Source organism: Neoarius graeffei, chromosome 25, assembly GCF_027579695.1.
Source record: "Neoarius graeffei isolate fNeoGra1 chromosome 25, fNeoGra1.pri, whole genome shotgun sequence".
Classification (NCBI taxonomy): Eukaryota; Metazoa; Chordata; class Actinopteri; order Siluriformes; family Ariidae; genus Neoarius; species Neoarius graeffei.
This window is the reverse complement of record NC_083593.1, coordinates 16266437-16288503: the sequence shown is the minus strand read 5'-3', so window position 1 is coordinate 16288503 and position 22067 is coordinate 16266437. Positions and strand designations below refer to the sequence as shown.

Genomic DNA, 22067 nt, shown 5'->3' with positions numbered 1-22067 from the left:
TATATATATATATATATATATATATATATATATAGTGGTATAGTAGTTGTCTTTAATTTTCTGAAAGCCTTTGTGTAATTATATCTAAATATTCTGTTGCCATATTGTTTGTCATATATCACATTATTCAGTTATTAACATTTAACAAATGCATGGTCTAAACACACAGGATAACAAGTATCACCTCTTAACAACTAGCACCCGATATTGACTTATTTCTTAGTTGTACATAATAGTTATGATATAATGCTTCCGTTGCTTTTAATAAATAAGAACAAACTGACTCCTACATAACTTTAACATCTATTAATGTAGAATTGTATTGGTTTTTGATGAATATGAATTCCATACAATTCCTGGCAGAGCACTAAGTGTTTTCGACACATTCTTTTTTTTTTTTACATCCTACCGTAAACTGCAGTGGAAATTTTTGGAATATGCAATAATTCATAGTTCTCTCTCAAATACTCTGCTGACACAGTTTTTTCCCGATATGACAAGTGTTGTGGAGTTTTGCTGATCCTGTAGTAATGGTTACTGGTTAAATACTTGGAGGATGAGATGATAAAGCAAAAGAAAAAGGATTTAATTGAAATAGTTATAGTAAATATTTCCCGGTTTTGCCATTGTGGAATTATTGCATGATGTTTGTTGTGATCAGGTGATGAAGGTTAAGTTGCATGTGACCAATGTTCCTGCAGCAGATGATGAATATGACATTCCAGACTGAGCTTTTGGATAAAAAGTTGTATCATTATAGCTATGTAGCACATTAAAATGCATAACACATTTCACTCTAACACTTTTTTGTGTTTTAATTTTAGTGTCTCTGTCTTACCTCTCTTTATCTCTGCTGATGGAGTGAGAGTCAAGGAGTCAGGTTGGGAAAGAAAGGAGTAAGATGAGTGAGAGAATGAGGTTTATGAGTGGAGTGGAGGTTAGGGAAGTGAAATATGAGGCAAAGTAGTTGAAAGACTGAGTTACTGAGGGAAAAAGAAGTGAGACAGATTCAGTGTTTGGGGAGAACAGGAGGTGTATCAGAAAGGGAAAGAGGGTGAAGGACTGTGCAAGAGTTTGAGGGAGGTGAGTGAGTGAGTGGGAAAGTGTCAAGAGTGAGTGGGAAAATAGGAAGAGTGAGTGAGTGAGTGAGTGAGTGAGTGAGTGAGTGAGTGAGTGAGTGAGTGAGTGAGTGAGTAAATGGGGAGGAATGAGTGAGTGAGTGGGAAAGAATGATGAAGGTGTGAGAGGGAAAGGATGAAAAGTGAGTGGGTGAATGAGTGAGAGGGTGAGTGAGTGAGAGGGTGAGTGTGTGAGTGAGTGGGAAAGAATGAAGAATGAGTGAGTGAGAGAGTGATTGTGTGAATGAGTGAATACATAAGTGAGTGAATGAGAAGGAATGAAGATTGAGTGAGTGAGTGAGTGAGTGAGTGAGTGAGTGAGTGAGTGAGTGAGTGAGTGAGTAGGAAAGAATGAAGAGTGAGTGAGTGAGTGAGTGAGTGAGTGAGTGAGTGAGTGAGTGAGTGGGAAAGAATGAAGAGTGAGTGAGTGAGTGAGTGAGTGAGTGAGTGAGTGAGAATGAAGAGTGAGTGAGTAAGTGGGAAAGAATGAAGAGTGAGTGAGTGAGTGAGTGAGTGAGTGAGTGAGTGGGAAAGCATTAAGAGTGAGTGAGTGAGTGAGTGAGTGAGTGAGTGAGTGAGTGAATGGGAAAGAATGAAGAATGAGTGAGTGGGAAAGAATGAAGAGTGAGTGAGTGGGAAAGAATGAAGAGTGAGTGAGTGAGTGAGTGAGTGAGTGAGTGGGGAGGAATGAGTGAGTGAGTGAGTGAGTGAGTGAGTGAGTGAGTGAGTGAGTGAGTGAGAATGAAGAGTGAGTGAGTAAGTGGGAAAGAATGAAGAGTGAGTGAGTGAGTGAGTGAGTGAGTGAGTGAGTGAGTGAGTGGGAAAGCATTAAGAGTGAGTGAGTGAGTGAGTGAGTGAGTGAGTGAGTGAGTGAGTGAGTGAGTGAATGGGAAAGAATGAAGAATGAGTGAGTGGGAAAGAATGAAGAGTGAGTGAGTGGGAAAGAATGAAGAGTGAGTGAGTGAGTGAGTGAGTGAGTGAGTGAGTGAGTGGGGAGGAATGAGTGAGTGAGTGAGTGAGTGAGTGAGTGAGTGAGTGAGTGAGTGAGTGGGAACGAATGATGAAGGCGTGGGAGGGAAAGAATGAAAAGTGAGTGGGTGAATGAGTGAGAGGGTGAGTGAGTGAGTGAGAGGGTGAGTGTGTGAGTGAGTGGGAAAGAATGAAGAATGAGTGAGTGAGAGAGTGATTGTGTGAATGAGTGAATACATAAGTGAGTGAATGAGAAGGAATGAAGATTGAGTGAGTGAGTGAGTGAGTGAGTGAGTGAGTGAGTGAGTGAGTAGGAAAGAATGAAGAGTGAGTGAGTGAGTGAGTGAGTGAGTGAGTGAGTGAGTGAGTGAGTGAGAATGAAGAGTGAGTGAGTAAGTGGGAAAGAATGAAGAGTGAGTGAGTGAGTGAGTGAGTGAGTGAGTGAGTGAGTGAGTGAGTGGGAAAGAATGAAGAATGAGTGAGTGGGAAAGAATGAAGAGTGAGTGAGTGGGAAGAGTGAGTGAGTGAGTGAGTGAGTGAGTGAGTGAGTGAGTGAGTGGGAAAGAATTGTGAGTGAGTGAGTGAGTGAGTGAGTGAGTGAGAAAGAATGAAGAATGAGTGAGTGGGAAAGAATGAAGAGTGAGTGAGTGAGTGAGTGAGTGAGTGAGTGAGAATGAAGAATGAGTGAGTGAGTGGGAAAGAATGAAGAGTGAGTGAGTGTGAGTGAGTGAGTGAGTGAGTGAGTGAGTAAGAATGAAGAATGAAGAGTGAGTGAGTGAGTGAGTGAGTGAGTGAGTGAGTGAGTGAGTGAGGAAAGAATTAAGAAGGAGTGAGTGCATGAGTGAGTGGGAAAAAATGAAGAATGAGTGAGTAAGTGGGAAAGAATGAAGAGTGAGAGTGAGTGAGTGAGTGAGTGAGTGAGTGAGTGAGTGAGTGGGAAAGAATGAAGAATGAGTGAGTGGGAAAGAATGAAGAGTGAGTGAGTGGGAAGAGTGAGTGAGTGAGTGAGTGAGTGAGTGAGTGAGTGAGTGAGTGAGTGGGAAAGAATTAAGAGTGAGTGAGTGAGTGAGTGAGTGAGTGAGTGAGTGAGTGAGAATGAAGAATGAGTGAGTGAGTGGGAAAGAATGAAGAGTGAGTGAGTGAGTGAGTGAGTGAGTGAGTGAGTGGTGAGTGAAGATGAAGAATGAGTGAGTGAGTGGGAAATGAAGAGTGTGGAGTGAGTGAGTGAGTGAGTGAGTGAGTGAGTGAGTAGGAAAGAATGAAGAGTGAGTGAGTGAGTGAGTGAGTGAGGTGAGTAGGAAGATTGAAGGTGAGTGAGTGAGTGAGTGAGTGAGTGAGTGAGTGTGTGGTGTGATGAATGAGTGGAGTGAGTAAGTGGGAAAGAATGAAGAGTGAGTGAGTGAGTGAGTGAGTGAGTGAGTGAGTGAGTGAGTGAGTGGGAAAGAATGAAGAATGAGTGAGTCAGTGAGTGAGTGAGTGAGAACAAAGTGAAGGTTGAGTGGTTGAGTGTGTGAGTGAGTGAGAGAGAGAGAACAGAATGTGAGTGAGTGAGTGAGTGAGTGAGTGAGTGAGTGAGTGAGTGAGTGAGTGAGTGGGAAAGAATGAAGAGTGAGTGAGTGAGTGAGTGAGTGAGCGAGAGAGAGAGAACATAATGAAGGTTGAGTGTGTGAGTGAGTGAGTGTGTGAGTGAGCGAGTGAGTGAGACAGAATGAAGAATGAGTAGTTGAATGAGTGAATGAGAAAGAAAAGAATGAAAAATGAGTGGTTGAGTGCAGACTGAGGGAGAGGCTATGAAAACAACAGTGTCTGTGAGTTGCTGATTTGGGGAAATGTAAGGGCATGGGCACTTTGCTGACCTTTTTTAGAGGTTAATGGCCTCCTAAGCCTATGGTGTTAATGACAATGCGTCATCTACCTCCACCTCTCTCTCCCTCTCTCTCTCCATGGCCATATCACAATTAGAATGTGGATGGATAGGCTTTTCCTCTTTTCCATTATCCTCACTATCTGGAGCGCTGATGCAGGAAGGGCTAACAGAATATTTCCTGACTGCTGCTGCTTTCAGCATGAATGAGCTTCCAAGCTCACTGCGATTAGAAAGCAAACCTGCCACCCAAAATCATCACTTTGTGATTATCCTAGTCAACACAATTATATGAGCACATATGAACACTGGCTTGGGATCAGAGCTGCCATGTGTGGAGAAAATCTACAAGACTAAATGCTGGAACTGAATTCTTTAGCTTCATCGTAGGTTAGTCATTCCTTTAAAAACACACAGAAACTATGAGTCTCCACATTGTTCAGCCTTGCTTATTTTTTTATTCATTTACTGAAGATGAACTATGTTATGTTGGTTCATGTGATTACGTTATAGGAGTCATGATGTTTCCATCAAAGGAAACTTCTTAATGTTGATTTAGGCAAAACTGTGTATAGATTTGGTAGGTTGGATAGAAGAGGAAAACTGAGCCGTGCTCTGCTTCCTAGTGCTTTAACTGACATTTTAAAGGGCTAAGAACCTCATGCTAAGACGTTCTGCTGATTGGTGAAATGGCTGACAGTAGAATGTTTGAAAGATCCTCAGCTTTCCAGTGTTTTATAGTTGTCCATTATGGAAAACTAAAATTGGATGCTTTGGAATGTAATTGGCTGAAAACATGAAAACAAATGCTGTTTCGTTTTTGATCTGGCAAAATGTTTTCCATAGACCTTATGAGCAATTTAGAGCTCGCTACATTTTGCGCTGAGATTTTATCTGCTCATAACCATCCTGCTCCAGTCGAGACAAGCTTTATGGTTGTTTCCAGTAGTGGCTGCCCTGATGAGTTGTTCCATAAGATAAAAAACAGAGGAAGTGTGAGGCTGGATGTAGGACATTAAGTGAGTGTGTGCGTGCGTACTTGGTGTTTGAGTGTGTAGTCACAGAGCCAGTGGGAAATGGGTGGATGTGGTTTCTGCGAGTGCAAGCTGGTGCCTCTCTTTGCTCTGGCCCAACACTGCAGTAATGACCTTTGCATCTGAGATGTGAGCTGAGAACTGTTATGGTGTTCTTTAATCTGGTTCACAACGTGGCGTCCTCGTCCTCTCACTGATCACAGACCTGCTTAAATTATAGCACAGACATGGTGCCAGGGCTTGAGAAGCTTTCATTTTGGAGAATTTGTGTTACGACTGTAGTATAACTATAAAAGAGGTGGAGGAACACACTACATTTACTCTGTTACATTTACTTCAATAAGTAAATAAGTTGTAGTTGAAAGAGTAGTTGAGTGTTATTCAATAGTGCCAAAGACTTTTGAATATATATATATATATATATATATATATATATATATATATATATATATATATATATATACACACAGTGGTGCTTGAAAGTTTGTGAACCCTTTAGAATTTTCTATATTTCTGCATAAATATGACCTAAAATATCATCAGATTTTCACACAAGTCCTAAAAGTAGATAAAGAGAACCCAGTTAAACAAATGAGACAAAAATATTATACTTGGTCATTTATTTAGTGAGAAAAATGATCCAATATTACATATCTGTGAGTGGCAAAAGTATGTGAACCTCTAGGATTAGCAGTTAATTTGAAGGTGAAATTAGAGTCAGGTGTTTTCAATCAATGGGATGACAATCAGGTGTGAGTGGGCACCCTGTTTTATTTAAAGAACAGGGATCTATCAAAGTCTGATCTTCACAACACATGTTTGTGGAAGTGTATCATGGCATGAACAAAGGAGATTTCTGAGGACCTCAGAAAAAGCGTTGTTGATGCTCATCAGGCTGGAAAAGGTTACAAAACCATCTCTAAAGAGTTTGGACTCCACTAATCCACAGTCAGACAGATTGTGTACAAATGGAGGAGATTAAAGACCACTGTTACCCTCCCCAGGAGTGGTCAACCAACAAAGATCACTCCAAGAGCAAGGTGTGTAATAGTCGGCGAGGTCACAAAGGACCCCAGGGTAACTTCTAAGCAACTGAAGGCCTCTCTCACATTGGCTAAAGTTAATGTTCATGAGTCCATCATCAGGAGAACACTGAACAACAATGGTGTGCATGGCAGGGTTACAAGGAGAAAGCCACTGCTCTCCAAAAGAACATTGCTGCTCATCTGCAGTTTGCTAAAGATCATGTGGACAAGCCAGAAGGCTATTAGAAAAATGTTTTGTGGATGGATGAGATCAAAATAGAAATTTTTGGTTTAAATGAGAAGCATTATATTTGGAGAAAGGAAAACACGGCATTCCAGCATAAGAACCTTATCCCATCTGTGAAACATGGTGGTGGTAGTATCATGGTTTGGGCCTGTTTTGCTGCATCTGGGCAAGGACGGCTTGCCATCATTAATGGACCAATAAATTCTGAATTATACCAGCGAATTCTAAAGGAAAATGTCAGGACATCTGTCCATGAACTGAATCTCAAGAGAAGATGAGTCATGCAGCAAGACAATGACCCTAAGCACACAAGTCATTCTACCAAAGAATGATTAAAGAAGAATAAAGTTAATGTTTTGGAATGGCCAAGTCAAAGTCCTGACCTTAATCCAATTGAAATGTTGTGGAACGACCTGAAGTGAGCAGTTCATGTGAGGAAACCCACCAACATCCCAGAGTTGAAGCTGTTCTGTACGGAGGAATGGGCTAAAATTCCTCCAAGCCAGTGTGCAGGACTGATCAACAGTTACCGCAAACGTTGAGTTGCAGTTATTGCTGCACAAGAGGGTCACACCAGACACTGAAAGCAAAGGTTCACATACTTTTGCCACTCACAGATATGTAATATTGGATCATTTTTCTCAATAAATAAATGACCAAGTATAATATTTTTGTCTCATTTGTTTAACTGGGTTCTCTTTATCTACTTTTAGGACTTGTGTGAAAATCTGATGATGTTTTTGATCATATTTATGCAGAAATATAGAAAATTCTAAAGGGTTCACAAACTTTCAAGCACCACTATATATATATATATATATATATATATATATATATATATATATATATATACAGTGGGGCAAAAAAGTATTTAGTCAGTCACCAATTGTGCAAGTTCTCCCACTTAAAAAGATGAGAGAGGCCTGTAATTTTCATCATAGGTACATCTCAACTATGAGAGACAAAATGACAAAATGAGAAAAAAAATCCAGAAAATCACATTGTCTGATTTTTAAAGAATTTATTTGCAAATTATGGTGGAAAATAAGTATTTGGTCAATAACAAAAGTTCATCTCAATACTTTGTTATAAACCCTTTGTTGGCAATGACAGAGGTCAAACGTTTTCTGTAAGTCTTCACAAGGTTTTCACACACTGTTGCTGGTATTTTGGCCCATTCCTCCATGCAGATCTCCTCTAGAGCAGTGATGTTTTGGGGCTGTCGCTGGGCAACACGGACTTTCAACTCCCTCCAAAGATTTTCTATGAGGTTGAGATCTGGAGACTGGCTAGGCCACTCCAGGACCTTGGAATGCTTCTTACGAAGCCACTCCTTCGTTGCCCAGGCAGTGTGTTTAGGATCATTGTCATGCTGAAAGACCCAGCCACGTTTCATCTTCAATGCCCTTGCTGATGGAAGGAGGTTTTCACTCAAAATCTCACGATACATGGCCCCATTCATTCTTTCCTTTACACGGATCAGTCATCCTGGTCCCTTTGCAGAAAAACAGCCCCAAAGCATGATGTTTCCACCCCCATGCTTCACAGTAGGTATGGTGTTCTTTGGATGCAACTCAGCATTCTTTTTCCTCCAAACACGACAAGTTGAGTTTTTACCAAAAAGTTCTATTTTGGTTTCATCTGACCATATGACATTCTCCCAATCCTCTTCTGGATCATCCAAATGCTCTCTAGCAAATTTCAGACGGGCCTGTACATGTACTGGCTTAAGCAGGGGGACACGTCTGGCACTGCAGGATTTGAGTCCCTGGCGGCGTAGTGTGTTACTGATGGTAGCCTTTGTTACTTTGGTCCCAGCTCTCTGCAGGTCATTCACTAGGTCCCCCGTGTGGTTCTGGGATTTTTGCTCACCGTTCTTGTGATCACTTTGACCCCACAGGGTGAGATCTTGTGTGGAGCCCCAGATCAAGGGAGATTATCAGTGGTCTTGTATGTCTTCCATTTTCTAATAATTGCTCCCACAGTTGATTTCTTCACACCAAGCTGCTTACCTATTGCAGATTCAGTCTTCCCAGCCTGGTGCAGGTCTACAATTTTGTTTCTGGTATCCTTTGACAGCTCTTTGGTCTTGGCCACAGTGGAGTTTGGAGTGTGACTGTTTGAGGTTGTGGACAGGTTGTTAGGACTAGGACTGTTTTGGCCTCTAGAGGCCGCTGTTATTTCCTTTTCATGTCGTGTTTATTTTGGCCTCTAGAGGCCGCCACTGTTCCTGTGTTTTGTGTTTGTGTTAATTGCCTAATTATCTTCACCTGTGTCCTTAATTAGTTTGTCTATTTATACCCCTGAGTTCAGTCCTCTTGTCACGGAGTCTTTGTGCTGTTATGTTTATCTCCAGTTTCCTTTGTACTGTGTTTTTTGATCTTCTTAGCTTTTGAATTTTTGCACTTTGCTTTTCTTTTGGATTATACTCTTTGGTTTTTTTTTTGTCTTTTGTTTTGCCCTGTATATAGTGTATATAGTTTAAATAAACCTTTTGATTCTTTTTCTACTTCCGCCTCACGCCTCTGCATTTGAGTCATCCCCCTGGTGGCCTAGTGGGGGTTTGCTGGATTATCACACCAACGAACCAGGTTCGAATCCCAGCAAAACCCTAACAGAAAGACTCCGTCTTGACCGACTCAGCAGAGGCTGCTTCAACTGTCTACCCGGCCAACCTTCAGGGAATTATGGCAGCTTTGACACGCTTCGGAGCGACCATGGACGCTCATGGACGTACGCTCACCAGCCAACGTGAGGCCCTCGCTCGCCACGAGGAACTGCTTCAGCAAATTGGGAAAACCCTGGCACAGCTGACATCTCTGCCTGCATCTCCTGCTCCTGATCCAGTTCCTGCTCCTGATCCAGTTCCCACTCCTGCTCCAGTGCCTCCTGCAATGCTGCCTTCTTCACCTCGCGAACCCAGCCTTCCTGCACCACAGAGGTATGACGGCAAGCACAGTGAGTGCCGAGAGTTCCTTACCCAGTGTCAACTCACCTTTGAGCTTCAGCCTACCACCTACACTACGGATCGCCGCAAGATTGCCTTTGTGATCACCTTATTAGCTGGTAAGGCGCGAGCCTGGGCTACTGCTATCTGGCAAAGACAGGGACCTGAGTGCTTTGATTTCCAGCTGTTTTCTGAAGAGATGCTTCGGGTCTTCGATCAGGCAGACATCAGTACCGACGCAGCCCGAAAGCTCATGTCCATCCGGCAAGGAGGAAGCGTCGCAGATTACGCCATCTCGTTCCGAACACTCGCAGCAGTAAGTGGATGGAACGAGACTGCCCTGGTGTCAGCCTTCCACCATGGTCTGTCTGACCCCATCAAGGACGGTCTGGCCTCTATTGGATGCCCAAGTGACCTCGAAACCCTCATCTCACATGCTATTCGTCTGGACAACAGGATGAGAGAACGCCACCAAGCCTTGAGCCCCCCCAGCCTCCCTACCTCTACCTGGAGACCGTCTACCTCCTTCAGTGACTGTCCAGAACCCATGCAAGTGGGTCGTACTCGCCTCTCCGCATCTGAGAGGGAGCGCAGAAGGAGGGACAAGTGCTGCATCTACTGTGGCAAGCCTGGTCACTTCCGAGCATCATGTCCCGAACTCTTGGGAAAAGGACCGCCCCGTCCAGCCGAGGGAGGGTTGTGACGGGGCCTACCCTCTCTCCCGGACTCCCTGGCCAAGGAATCTACATCCCGGTCTCCATCTCCTGGGGTGAGTCTGTCCACTCTTGTCAAGCTTTGATAGACTCAGGGGCGGCTGGGAACTTTATGGATATTCACTTCGCCCAAAGCATCAATATTCCGACTGCACCTCTTGAAGTCCCACTGTCTGTGTCTGCCCTCGATGGCCAAGCGTTAGGTGATGGAAGAGTCACCCAAGTTACTTCTCCAGTTTTCCTCCAGTCTCAAGGTCACAAGGAAGAAATATCCCTGCACCTGATTCCTTCACCTGAGTTCCCAGTTATTCTAGGCCTTCCTTGGCTTACTCGCCACAACCCTCGCATAGACTGGGTAACAAGCCAGGTTGTGGAATGGGGCCCTGCATGCCATGCCTCTTGTCTGCTCTCTAGCTCTCCTGTGTCTCCTGCCGAGCCCCCTGATCTCACCGAGTTATCTCAAGTTCCCACAGAGTACTGGGATCTCAAGGAGGTATTCAGCAAGAGCAGGGCCGCCGTTCTTCCTCCGCACCGGGCCTACGACTGTGCCATCGACTTGCTCCCTGGGACTACCCCTCCTCGTGGCAGACTGTTTTCACTCTCTCAGCCAGAACGCAAGGCCATGGAGGAATACCTCAAAGATGCCCTGGTCTCTGGGTTTATTCGACCCTCCACTTCACCTGCTGGAGCCGGCTTCTTCTTTGTCGGCAAGAAGGATGGGGGGCTCCGACCATGTATTGATTACAGGGGCCTGAATAAGATCACTGTGCGCAACCGATATCCCCTTCCGCTGATGTCCACAGCTTTCGACCTGCTCCAAGGCGCCACCGTCTTCACCAAGTTGGACCTACGGAACGCATACCACCTCATCCGTATCCGACAGGGAGACGAGTGGAAGACTGCCTTTAACACCCCGTCTGGGCACTACGAATACCAGGTGATGCCCTTCGGACTCACCAACGCACCAGCTGTTTTTCAGGCCCTAATCAACGACGTCTTAAGGGACATGATTAACCTATACGTTTTTGTCTACCTCGACGACATCCTTATCTTTTCCAAGACCGTGCAGGAGCACCGCCACCATGTCCGCCAGGTTCTCCAGAGGCTGCTACAGAACAATCTGTTCGCCAAGGCCCAGAAATGCGAATTTCATGTTCCCGAGGTCTCCTTTCTGGGATTTATTGTACGGACAGGCCAACTCCAAATGGACCCTGCCAAGACCCTGGCCGTCCGGGATTGGCCTACTCCCAAGTCCGTTAAGGAGGTTCAGCGGTTCTTAGGATTCGCTAACTTCTACCGCAAGTTCATCAGGAACTTCAGTTCTGTGGCAGCACCCATGTCAGACCTCACCAAAGGGACAGGTGGATCTTATGGCTGGTCTCCTCAGGCAGAAAAGGCGTTCAAAGACCTCAAGGACCGCTTCTGCACGGCACCCATTCTGGTTCTCCCGGACACCTCCCAACCATTCATCGTGGAGGTGGACGCCTCGGACAGTGGTGTCGGCGCGGTGCTCTCTCAACGTTCGGAAGGAAAGCTGCACCCCTGCGCTTACTTCTCCCACCGCCTGAGTCCTGCTGAGTCCCGGTACGATGTGGGGGATCGAGAACTGCTAGCGGTCAAACTGGCCCTTGAGGAGTGGAGGCACTGGCTGGAGGGAGCACAACATCCATTCCTGGTTTGGACTGACCACAAGAACCTGGAGTACCTCCAGCAAGCCAAGAGACTGAACCCTCGACAGGCTAGGTGGGCCCTGTTTTTCAGTCGGTTTGACTTCACCCTCTCATACCGCCCCGGCTCCAAGAACACCAAACCTGACGCACTGTCCAGACTGTTCTCTGCCACTAACAGGGAGAATGAAGTCGGGCCTATTATCCCTGTGTCCCGGATTGTGGCCCCTGTCCGCTGGGGTATTGAGGAGGCTGTCCGACGAGCCCAACGCCAGGACCCCGGTCCTGGGACGGGGCCACCAGGCCTCTTGTACGTCCCACATCAAGCCCGGGCCAAGGTTCTCCAGTGGGGTCACTCTTCCCCTCTCACCGCCCACCCGGGAGCTCGGAGGACCCTGGACTTCCTGAAAAGACGCTTCTGGTGGCCTAACATGGAGAAGGAAGTAAGGTCATTTGTCCTGTCCTGTGAGGTTTGCACCAGAACCAAGAACCCACGACAGCGTCCCCAGGGTCTCCTGCATCCTCTGACCATTCCCCGGCGTCCCTGGTCCCACGTGGCAGTCGACTTTATCACGGGTCTCCCTGAGTCACAAGGTAACACGGTCATTTTGGTCTTAGTTGACAGATTCTCCAAGGCCTGCCGCTTCATACCACTGTGCAAACTCCCCTCTGCTCTTGAAACTGCGAAACTTTTGTTTAATCATGTCTTCCGAGTCTTTGGTCTTCCACAGGACATCGTCTCAGACCGAGGGCCCCAGTTCTCCTCCCGAGTGTGGCACGGGTTCTGCAAGGTCATCGGAGCCACTGCCAGCCTCTCCTCTGGGTTTCACCCACAGTCCAATGGTCAGACGGAGAGGCTCAACCAGGACCTGGAAACCACCCTGCGAGGCCTGGCTATGGATAACCCGACATCGTGGAGCACCTGGCTGCCATGGGCAGAGTACGCCCACAACACCCTGCAGTCATCGGCCACCAAGCTGTCGCCATTCCAGTGCCAATTCGGGTTCCAGCCACCTCTGTTCCCAGACCAGGAGGAGGACGCGGGGGTGCCCTCGGTCAACCAATATGTGAGACGGTGTCGCAAGACCTGGAGCAAGGTCAGGAAGACCCTCATACAGACCTCCAGAACCAACCAGACTCAGGCCAACCGCCATAGAAGACCTGCACACGCTTTCCGCCCTGGGCAGCGTGTTTGGCTGTCCACTAAGGACCTTCCACTGCGGGTGGAGAACCGCAAGCTTGCTCCTCGCTACATTGGCCCCTTCAAGGTGGTGCGCAGGGTGAACCCTGTCTCCTACCGGCTCCAGTTGCCCCGGACTCTGAGGATCAACCCCACTTTCCATGTTTCCCTGTTACGGCCCGTACTGACGTCTACGTATGCCCCTGCCCCTAGGAACCCCCCACCCCCCCGCATCTTCCAGGGGCAGACTGTGTTCACTGTGAATCGCCTGCTTGACTCCCGCCGGGTCCGCGGCGGGTTGCAATATCTGGTGGACTGGGAGGGCTATGGTCCTGAGGAGCGCTGCTGGGTTCCTGCTCGGGATGTCCTTGATAAAGAACTATGTCGGGACTTCCATTCGGCCCATCCGGATCGCCCTGGGAACGTCAGGAGACGCTCCTAGAGGGGGGGGTCCTGTTAGGACTAGGACTGTTTTGGCCTCTAGAGGCCGCTGTTATTTCCTTTTCATGTCGTGTTTATTTTGGCCTCTAGAGGCCGCCACTGTTCCTGTGTTTTGTGTTTGTGTTAATTGCCTAATTATCTTCACCTGTGTCCTTAATTAGTTTGTCTATTTATACCCCTGAGTTCAGTCCTCTTGTCACGGAGTCTTTGTGCTGTTATGTTTATCTCCAGTTTCCTTTGTACTGTGTTTTTTGATCTTCTTAGCTTTTGAATTTTTGCACTTTGCTTTTCTTTTGGATTATACTCTTTGGTTTTTTTTTTGTCTTTTGTTTTGCCCTGTATATAGTGTATATAGTTTAAATAAACCTTTTGATTCTTTTTCTACTTCCGCCTCACGCCTCTGCATTTGAGTCATCCCCCTGGTGGCCTAGTGGGGGTTTGCTGGATTATCACACCAACGAACCAGGTTCGAATCCCAGCAAAACCCTAACACAGGTGTCTTTTATACTGATAATGAGTTCAAACAGGTGCCATTAATCCAGGTAACGAGTGGAGGACAGAGGAGCCTCTTAAAGAAGAAGTTACAGGTCTGTGAGAGCCAGAAATCTTGCTTGTTTGTAGGTGACCAAATACTTATTTTACCGAGGAATTTACCAATTAATTCATTAAAAATCCTACAATGTGATTTCCTGGATCCTTTCCCCCCATTCTGTCTCTCATAGTTGAGGTATACCTATGATGAAAATTACAGGCCTCTCTCATCTTTTTAAGTGGGAGAACTTGCACAATTGGTGGCTGACTAAATACTTTTTTGCCCCACTGTATGTATATATATATATATATATATATATATATATATATATATATATATATATATATATATATGAGAGGGAGGTCGTGGTATTGTGGTAACAAGGAATCAAAAGTGAAGCCAAAATATCCCGGTGGCCCTCTAGTGGTTTGCTGTAGTACAATTTTTAACTCCGCCCATTCGCCCATTCCCATGTTCATGAATGGGTAAAAACTGGACTTTCATTTTAAGTTTATTACAGATTATTTTCAGGAATTGTGTTTAAAGTTCAGTTGATCCTCATATCTTCCCCTATGTTCTTCCTTTTCATAAAGAAGCCTTTATTTGTCACACGTACACTCAAGCACACAGTGAAATTTAACCTCTGAAGCAGTGAACACACACATGCACACACAAGTGAGCAATGAGCACGCACACGTACTCAGAGCAGCAGTGGGCAGCTATGCTACAGCGCCCAGGGGGCAGTTGTGGGTTAGGTGCCTTATTCAAGGGCACCTCAGCCCAACCTCAGGCCATGGCTGCCCCATGTCAACCTAACCGCATGTCGTTGAACTGTAGGGGAAACCGGAGCACCCGGAGGAAACCCATACGGACACGGGGAGAACATGCAAACTCCACACAGAAAGGCCCCCGTCGGCTGCTGGGCTCGAACCCAGAACGTTCTTGCTGTGAGGCGACAGTGCTAACCACTACGCCACCGTGTTATAGATGTTATTTGCTGATAAATAAAAGGGCAGGGTTGATGAGGTGATTGACAGTTTTGGACATGACAGTCAAGCCTCATGAACCAACATACAGGATCTCTTCACAGTTCTGTCGCAAAGCCAGGTCCTGTTCTACTGTAAACTGTCCCAACAGACCCTTAGCAGGGGTTTCTCTGCAGTTTTTCCCAGTATGTTGCTCATTCTGGTGTCTAAACGAGCTTGTTGGACTGATATTATAGCTAGTAGACCTGCATGAGTCAATAAGGTGATGACATAAACCAAGGCAGCTAGAACAAGCTAAATTTCATAATAATTTATTGACTGAATGAATGTAGTGAACACTCAGAATATCTCGATAAGTTTAGCCGGTCACTCCTTTTCAAATGAGCTCCACTGAACACACAAACAGAGCACTTCTTTATTTAGATGGGTCATTTGCTGCAGGTGTCAGCGCTAGATGAAAATGATGAACGCAGCTATTTCTTTTTTTTTAAGGTTTTGTCGAGTGTAAATGTTGGCTGCTGTTTATATTTTCCGTTAGCACATTGTGTTAATTACTTATGCTTAAATTACTTTGATTAAAACGATGAATAATGTCAGCTAGTCAGTCATGACTCAAAGCTATAAAATCTTTTCCTGACGATGGTAAAATCAATATTCCTGCAAGAATGATAGGACTCCAGCATATACACATTAGCTTTTTACATTGAGTATTAATTAAGAATGTTATGGGTGACATGGTGGTGCAGTTGTTAGCACTGTTAGCTCATAGCAAGAAGGTTCTGGGTTTGAACCTCACGCCCAATGGGCCTTTCTGTGTGGTGTTTGCATGGTGTCTGCATGGGATTCCTCCAGGTGCTTTGGTTTCCTCCTACAGCTCAAAGACATGGGGATTAGATAAAAGTACCCAGCCACTGGGGTTGCACAAGCCAGTGCAACAGATTGGGGAGTGTTGTGTCAGGAAGGGCATCTGGTATAAAAACCTATGCCACATTATAAATTGGGAAGGAGTGGGCCCTAACAGGAGCAGCCCAAAACAGAAGATTAATTCATAATGCTGTACTTAATCACTTTGAGTTAGCCAACATGCCGTTTAAGTTGCACTTTAGATACTGAATATAGGTGGGTAAGATGTATCTGTATTTACCGCACAGACTCTGGTTCCAATTTTGCAAGATAGCGACTCCCACTTTGACCCAAAGAAAGGCTTTGAAACACACAAAACAGGAGTGAATGGTGCCATGCTGTCCACTCATATAAACAGTCATTGAATAAGACTAAGGGTTTCGTTTCAATCTGACTTGAGTAAATTTGTAAGGCAAACACTGTAGGATTGCATTACCTCAATTTATTCAACTATATTGTGATTGCCTGCAACACCTTCACAAGAGGCCACGTATTTCACTTATCTAACACTAATCTTAACACTGTTACATTACATACAGTACCAGGTAAAGGTTTGGACATGCCTTCTAATTCAGTGGTTCTTTATTTTTATTAATTAAAAGTCACTTCATGTCTTAAAGTAATGATGGGTCCTTTCTCTTTACTAAGTTGACTGGTTCTTGGCATAATATGGATGACAACAGTTGTCAAATAGGGCTATTTACTGTATTTTTGTTATTTAATATTTATTGTTTGATCTCAAACATATTAAAGCTAGACTGCCTTTCAATTTCATAAAATCGGCGAAATTTAGTTCCCTCTGAAATTTGGTCATCGTGATATCTGTTTATTTCTCCAATATATATATATATATATATATATAAAACCCAGGCCATTTTGTGGCTGGGAAGTTATTTAATTTGAGAGGATTCCCTAGCAAATAATGTGCATGAAATCGCTCGCTTTGTGCAGTCAAGCAGACAGAGGAAATCTGGTGTGCGCATGCGCAAGTTTACCTGCTTCTTCTTTTGGGTTTTACAGCAGCCGGCATCCAGTGTTGCATTACTGTCATCTACAGGTTTACCTTGACTGTGCACTGACAGTTCCATCATTCTGTCGCTAAACGAACAGCTGATCACACCGAGGTGCTCGCTGACTGCCGATATTTATTAGTTTGGTCCTGCGTTTCCTTTCCTTCGCAACATAATGTCTTTTCTTCTCGCTTTCCGTTACTGTAGTCGGTCTTTCATGTTTCATCCGCGTCCTCCATTTTCCTCTCCTGTTTCAAATTTATATCCCACAATGCCTTGCGCGAACAGGGAAAGCCCACCACGTGATGCATGATGTAGTATCTTGAACTGGATCATGGTGAAGCAAGAAAAAAATAGCGGAGAATTTAGGGCCATGTGGCCCTAAATTCATTGATTGTTCAATTAAAAAAAAAAAAACGAATGAAATCGGAAGTCTGTAATTCGAATTCAGTAGCTTTCAGTCCACTAAACAAAAATAATCGGATGTCAGGGAGAATTCATTTTATGACCTAAACTTGAAAAATCTGAAAGGCAGTCTAGCTTTAAGAAGGCAAGAAATTACACTCGTACTTTTGACGAGGTTCACGTGTTAATTGAAAAGCATTCCAGGTGACTACCTCATGAAGCTGGTTAAGATAATGCTAATAGTGTGCAAAGTGTCATCAAGGTAAACGGTGGCTACTTTGAAAAATCTAAAATATGAAACGCATTTTGTTTTTTTTAACACTTTTTTGTTTACTACATAATTCAATATATGTTCCATATGTTATTTCATAGTTTTGATGTCTTCAGTATTGTCCTACAATGTAGAAAATAGTCAAAACACAGAAAAACCTATGAACGATGTGTCCAAACTTTCGACTGGTACTGTGTGTACTGTGCAGTTTTGGTGAACCTAGTCTCAGGTTCCTGTTCTGGGCTGACAGGAGTGTGGTCCTCTGCTGTAGCCCATCTGCCTCAAGGTTTAACATGTTGTTCATGCTGAACAGATGCTTTTCTGTTGAACACAGCTGTAAAGAGTGGTTAGTAGAGTTATTGTAGGCTTTCTGTCAGCTTGAACCAGTCTGGCCATTATCCTCTGATCTTGCTCATCAACAAGGTCTTTCGACTCTGTGGTAAACTCTGAAGAGTGTGTGAAAATGCCAGATTAACCGTTTCTGATCTACTCAAACCAGCCTATCTGGCACCTTCAACCATACCACAGTCGAAGTCACTAGATCAGAATTTATCCCCTTTCTGAAGTTTGACTTGGATATTAACTAAAGATTTTGTTACATAGCTGCATGATTTTATGCATTATGCTGCTGCTACATGATTGGCTGATTGAATTGTTTGCAAGTGTCTGGCGAGAGTGTATTAGTTATATAAAGAGTCAAATGAAATGAAAAGAAAAGGTTCCTAAAGGGTTCTCGTCATCATTAATGGTTCTCAGCTTTAAAGAGGTTTTACTTGGAACCTTTGCTGAAAGGCAAGCTCTCAATTGTATTTCTCCTACTTAGACTCTTTAAGATGACAAAACAAAGAACCCTTTGGATGCCAGATGAGACCATTTTAAGTGCTCTTTAAGATTGTAGACTCTTTACTGAATTATTTTCAGCTCCATTGGTTACCGGGATAATTGTGCTACAAACAGCACTTAACCCCACTTCACAAGAGCAATTATCACAATCGCAAACTGCCGTTTTTTTTTAATATATCGCTCTACTCCATTTTCTATCTGTAGGAGGCGCTGTCTGTGGTGAGTGAGGACCAATCTCTGTTTGAGTGTGTCTACAGCGTGGCCCAGCAGGCCAAGCCAGACATGACAGCATCAGCAGTGAGTGAATATGGCCAGAATAAGCTGAGTCCCCGAGCAGCACAGCAAGACTGGCTTGCCTCTCCGCCTGGCCGTGTCACCATCAAGATGGAGTGCAGCAACGGCGGAGGAGCAGGAACCACAGGAGGAGGAGGAGGAAGTGGAAGAGTGGGACAGGTGAACGGCTCTAGGTGAGCACCACAATTGGCGTATATATTGTTTGACATTTACAGTAGCAATCTGGGTTAACTAGTGCTAGACTGCCTTTGTCATTTTCTTTTCTTTAAAATGAAGTTAACCAAACTACGATTTGAAAAAAAAAAATCTGTCTGCCACACACTCTCAGAAAATAAAGAACCTTTAGGGGTACAACAGCTTGTCACTGTAGCCGTACACTCTAAGGTACTTATTTGTACTCTTTATATACTGCTTGGGAGCATATATGTAGCGTTTTGGTCCTAAAAAGGTATACATGGTTACCTTGAGGTCCAATAATGAGCCCTAGGGGGTACATTAGTGTACCTTGGGGGACAGAAATGAACTCCTACTGTACCCCTATTTCTGACAGTGCACGTTACTTTGCCACAAGTGTAGAGTGTTGCTTGAAAGTTTGTGAACCCTTTAGAATATTCTATATTTCTGCATAAATATGACCTAAAACATCATCAGATTTTCACACAAGTCCTAAAAGTAGATAAAGAGAACTCAGTTAAACAAATGAGACAAAAATATTATACTTGGTCATAACTGCAACTAAACATTTACGGTAACTGTTGATCAGTCCTGCACACTGACTTGGAGGAATTTTAGCCCATTCCTCCGTACAGAACAGTTTCAACTCTGGGATGTTGGTGGGTTTCCTCACATGAACTGCTCACTTCAGGTCCTTCCACAACATTTCAATTGGATTAAGGTCAGGACTTTGATTTGGCCATTCCAAAACATTAACTTTATTCTTCTTTAACCATTCTTTGGTAGAACAACTTGTGTGCTTAGGGTCGTTGTCTTGCTGCATGACCTACCTTCTCTTGAGATTCAGTTCATGGACAGATGTCCTGACATTTTCCTTTAGAATTCGCTGGTATAATTCAGAATTCATTGTTCCATCAATGATGGCAAGCCGTCCTGGCCCAGATGCAGCAAAACAGGCCCAAACCATGATACTACCACCACCATGTTTCACAGATGGGATAAGGTTCTTGTGCTGGAATGCAGTGTTTTCCTTTCTCCAAACATAACGCTTCTCATTTAAACCAAAAAGTTCTATTTTGGTCTCATCCATCCATAAAACATTTTTCCAATAACCTTCTGGCTTGTCCACGTGATCTTTAGCAAACTGCAGACGAGCAGCAATGTTCTTTTTGGAGAGCAGTGGCTTTCTTCTTGCAACCCTGCCATGCACACCATTGTTGTTCAGTGTTCTCCTGATGGTGGACTCATGAACATTAACATTAGCCAATGTGAGAGAGGCCTTCAGTTGCTTAGAAGTTACCCTGGGGTCCTTTGTGACCTTGCTGACTATTACACGCCTTGCTCTTGGAGTGATCTTTGTTGGTCGACCACTCCTGGGGAGGGTAACAATGGTCTTGAAGTTCCTCCATTTGTGCACAATCTGTCTGACTGTGGATTGGTTGAGTCCAAACTCTTTACAGATGGTTTTGTAACCTTTTCCAGCCTGATGAGTATCAACAACGCTTTTTCTGAGGTCCTCAGAAATCTCCTTTGTTCGTGCCATGATACACTTCCACAAACATGTGTTGTGAAGATCAGACTTTGATAGATCCCTGTTCTTTAAATAAAACAGGGTGCCCACTCACACCTGATTGTCATCCTGTTGATTGAAAACACCTGACTCTAATTTCACCTTCAAATTCACTGCTAATCCTAGAGATTCACATACTTTTGCCACTCACAGATATGTAATATTGGATCATTTTCCTCAATAAATAAATGACCAAGTATAATATTTTTGTCTCATTTGTTTAACTGGGTTCTCTTTATCTACTTTTAGGACTTGTGTGAAAATCTGATGATGTTTTAGGTCATATTTATGCAGAAATATAGAAAATTCTAAAGGGTTCACAAACTTTCAAGCACCACTGTACAATGAAAAACTTTCCATTCTTTTGGTGGCCGTTGGATTACATTTCTGCTCATTGGGCAAAACAGTTTGGGCTGCTTTAAACTTAGCTTGTAGAAGTGTGAGAGAGTGTGTATGTTTGGTTAACAGCAGTAAGAGAGAGTCTGCCAGTCTTGCTTGAAACTGATACTGGAGAAGTGTGCTACTGGTGCAGAAATGAAGGATGGTATATGGTAGAGAAATGGCTGTTTGGGTTTCGTGGCCTGAAATTCATCCATCATGAGCTCAGGGCTCTGAATCCACCAGCACACGTACATATACAGACACATAGCCACTCAGATGCAGTGACATGTCAAGCTACAGCTGGATCCCAAACTCACAACAGCTGTTTTTATTAAGCCCTTGCTTTATCTCATGGACTGCCATATTAGAAATATACAGTATATTTTATTATATACATACACTTGAGATACAGATGGAAAAGATTTTGAACTGAAGACATGCTGAGCAGAACAGAGAGAGAGAGAGAGAGAGAGAATGGAATATGAGCATTTTTTGTGTGATGTATGAAGCACTATGTATCTATACAGTACAGTCTTTGTATGAAATGCTTTGCTATTTTAAAACTTATCAAATCACAAAGTCAGCAAATCACACAAGACCGGAAATTTTTTTAAGTGTTTTTTTTTGCTCATAATTAACATAAGCCATTTTTTACTTTGCTTGAATACGTTACTCTTTGTATTAAATAATTATTTTGTGATGTGGTTAAGCTAAGCTATTATCCATTGATGACATTATAAATGACGCAACCTCGACGTATAGTACTTATATTTAATAATTCTGTAATGGAGGTTTAATGGGGAGATGAGAAGAGGATGTGCCGATTCTCCATAATAATAATAATAAATAATAACAATACATTTTATTTAAAAGCGCCTTTCAAGACACCCAAGGTCACATCACAAATAAAAACATGCAATGCAATTAATAAAGTATTAAATAACTTTCACTTTCACTTTAACAACTTTATTGGGCAACTTAAATACACAAAAAATACATTAAATACAAAACAACAACAACAACAACAACAAAAAAACAATAAAGTTTAACTTAAACGGACTGGCGCGAACGGGAAACAAGTCCCATGCTAGGCACCGTCCTTGGTATTAAAAATAAATATAAAAATACATAAAAATCTAAATAAAAAAAAATACACATTTACCCTGTGGCAAGAACAAGTTGGCACAAGGGTCCAAGTGCAGGGCCAATCAGGGTCAAACACAGTCTCTAATGAGTTAAACATTAACGCCTTAACATAGTGAAAAAAAGAAGTAAGACTTGAGAAAGCAGTAGAAGGCGCAGCTTTACAAACAAAATTCCAAAGTCTAACAATGTGATTAAAACAAGAAGCTTGGTATGTGGTTGTTTTACATGATGGAGCTTTAAGATTTAAGGAACTGCTAGCTCTTGTCCGCCCGTGAGACACAAAATTTACAAAATTACTGACATCAAGATCTATATGTTTATGTAAACATTTGTAAAAAAAATACAAT

At 43.6% G+C, this 22067-nt stretch overlaps 1 protein-coding gene across 6 annotated transcripts in view; it reads left to right on the top strand.

The window, feature by feature from the left end:
* erg (ETS transcription factor ERG) overlaps nt 1–22067 on the top strand; it is a 129093-nt gene that overhangs the window by 77148 nt on the left and 29878 nt on the right. For all 6 annotated transcript variants that reach the window (XM_060908742.1, XM_060908745.1, XM_060908744.1 and 3 more), the window contains one exon: nt 18360–18622. In XM_060908742.1, coding sequence (XP_060764725.1) covers nt 18360–18622 — 263 coding nt within the window. The remainder of the gene's footprint in view (nt 1–18359; nt 18623–22067) is intronic.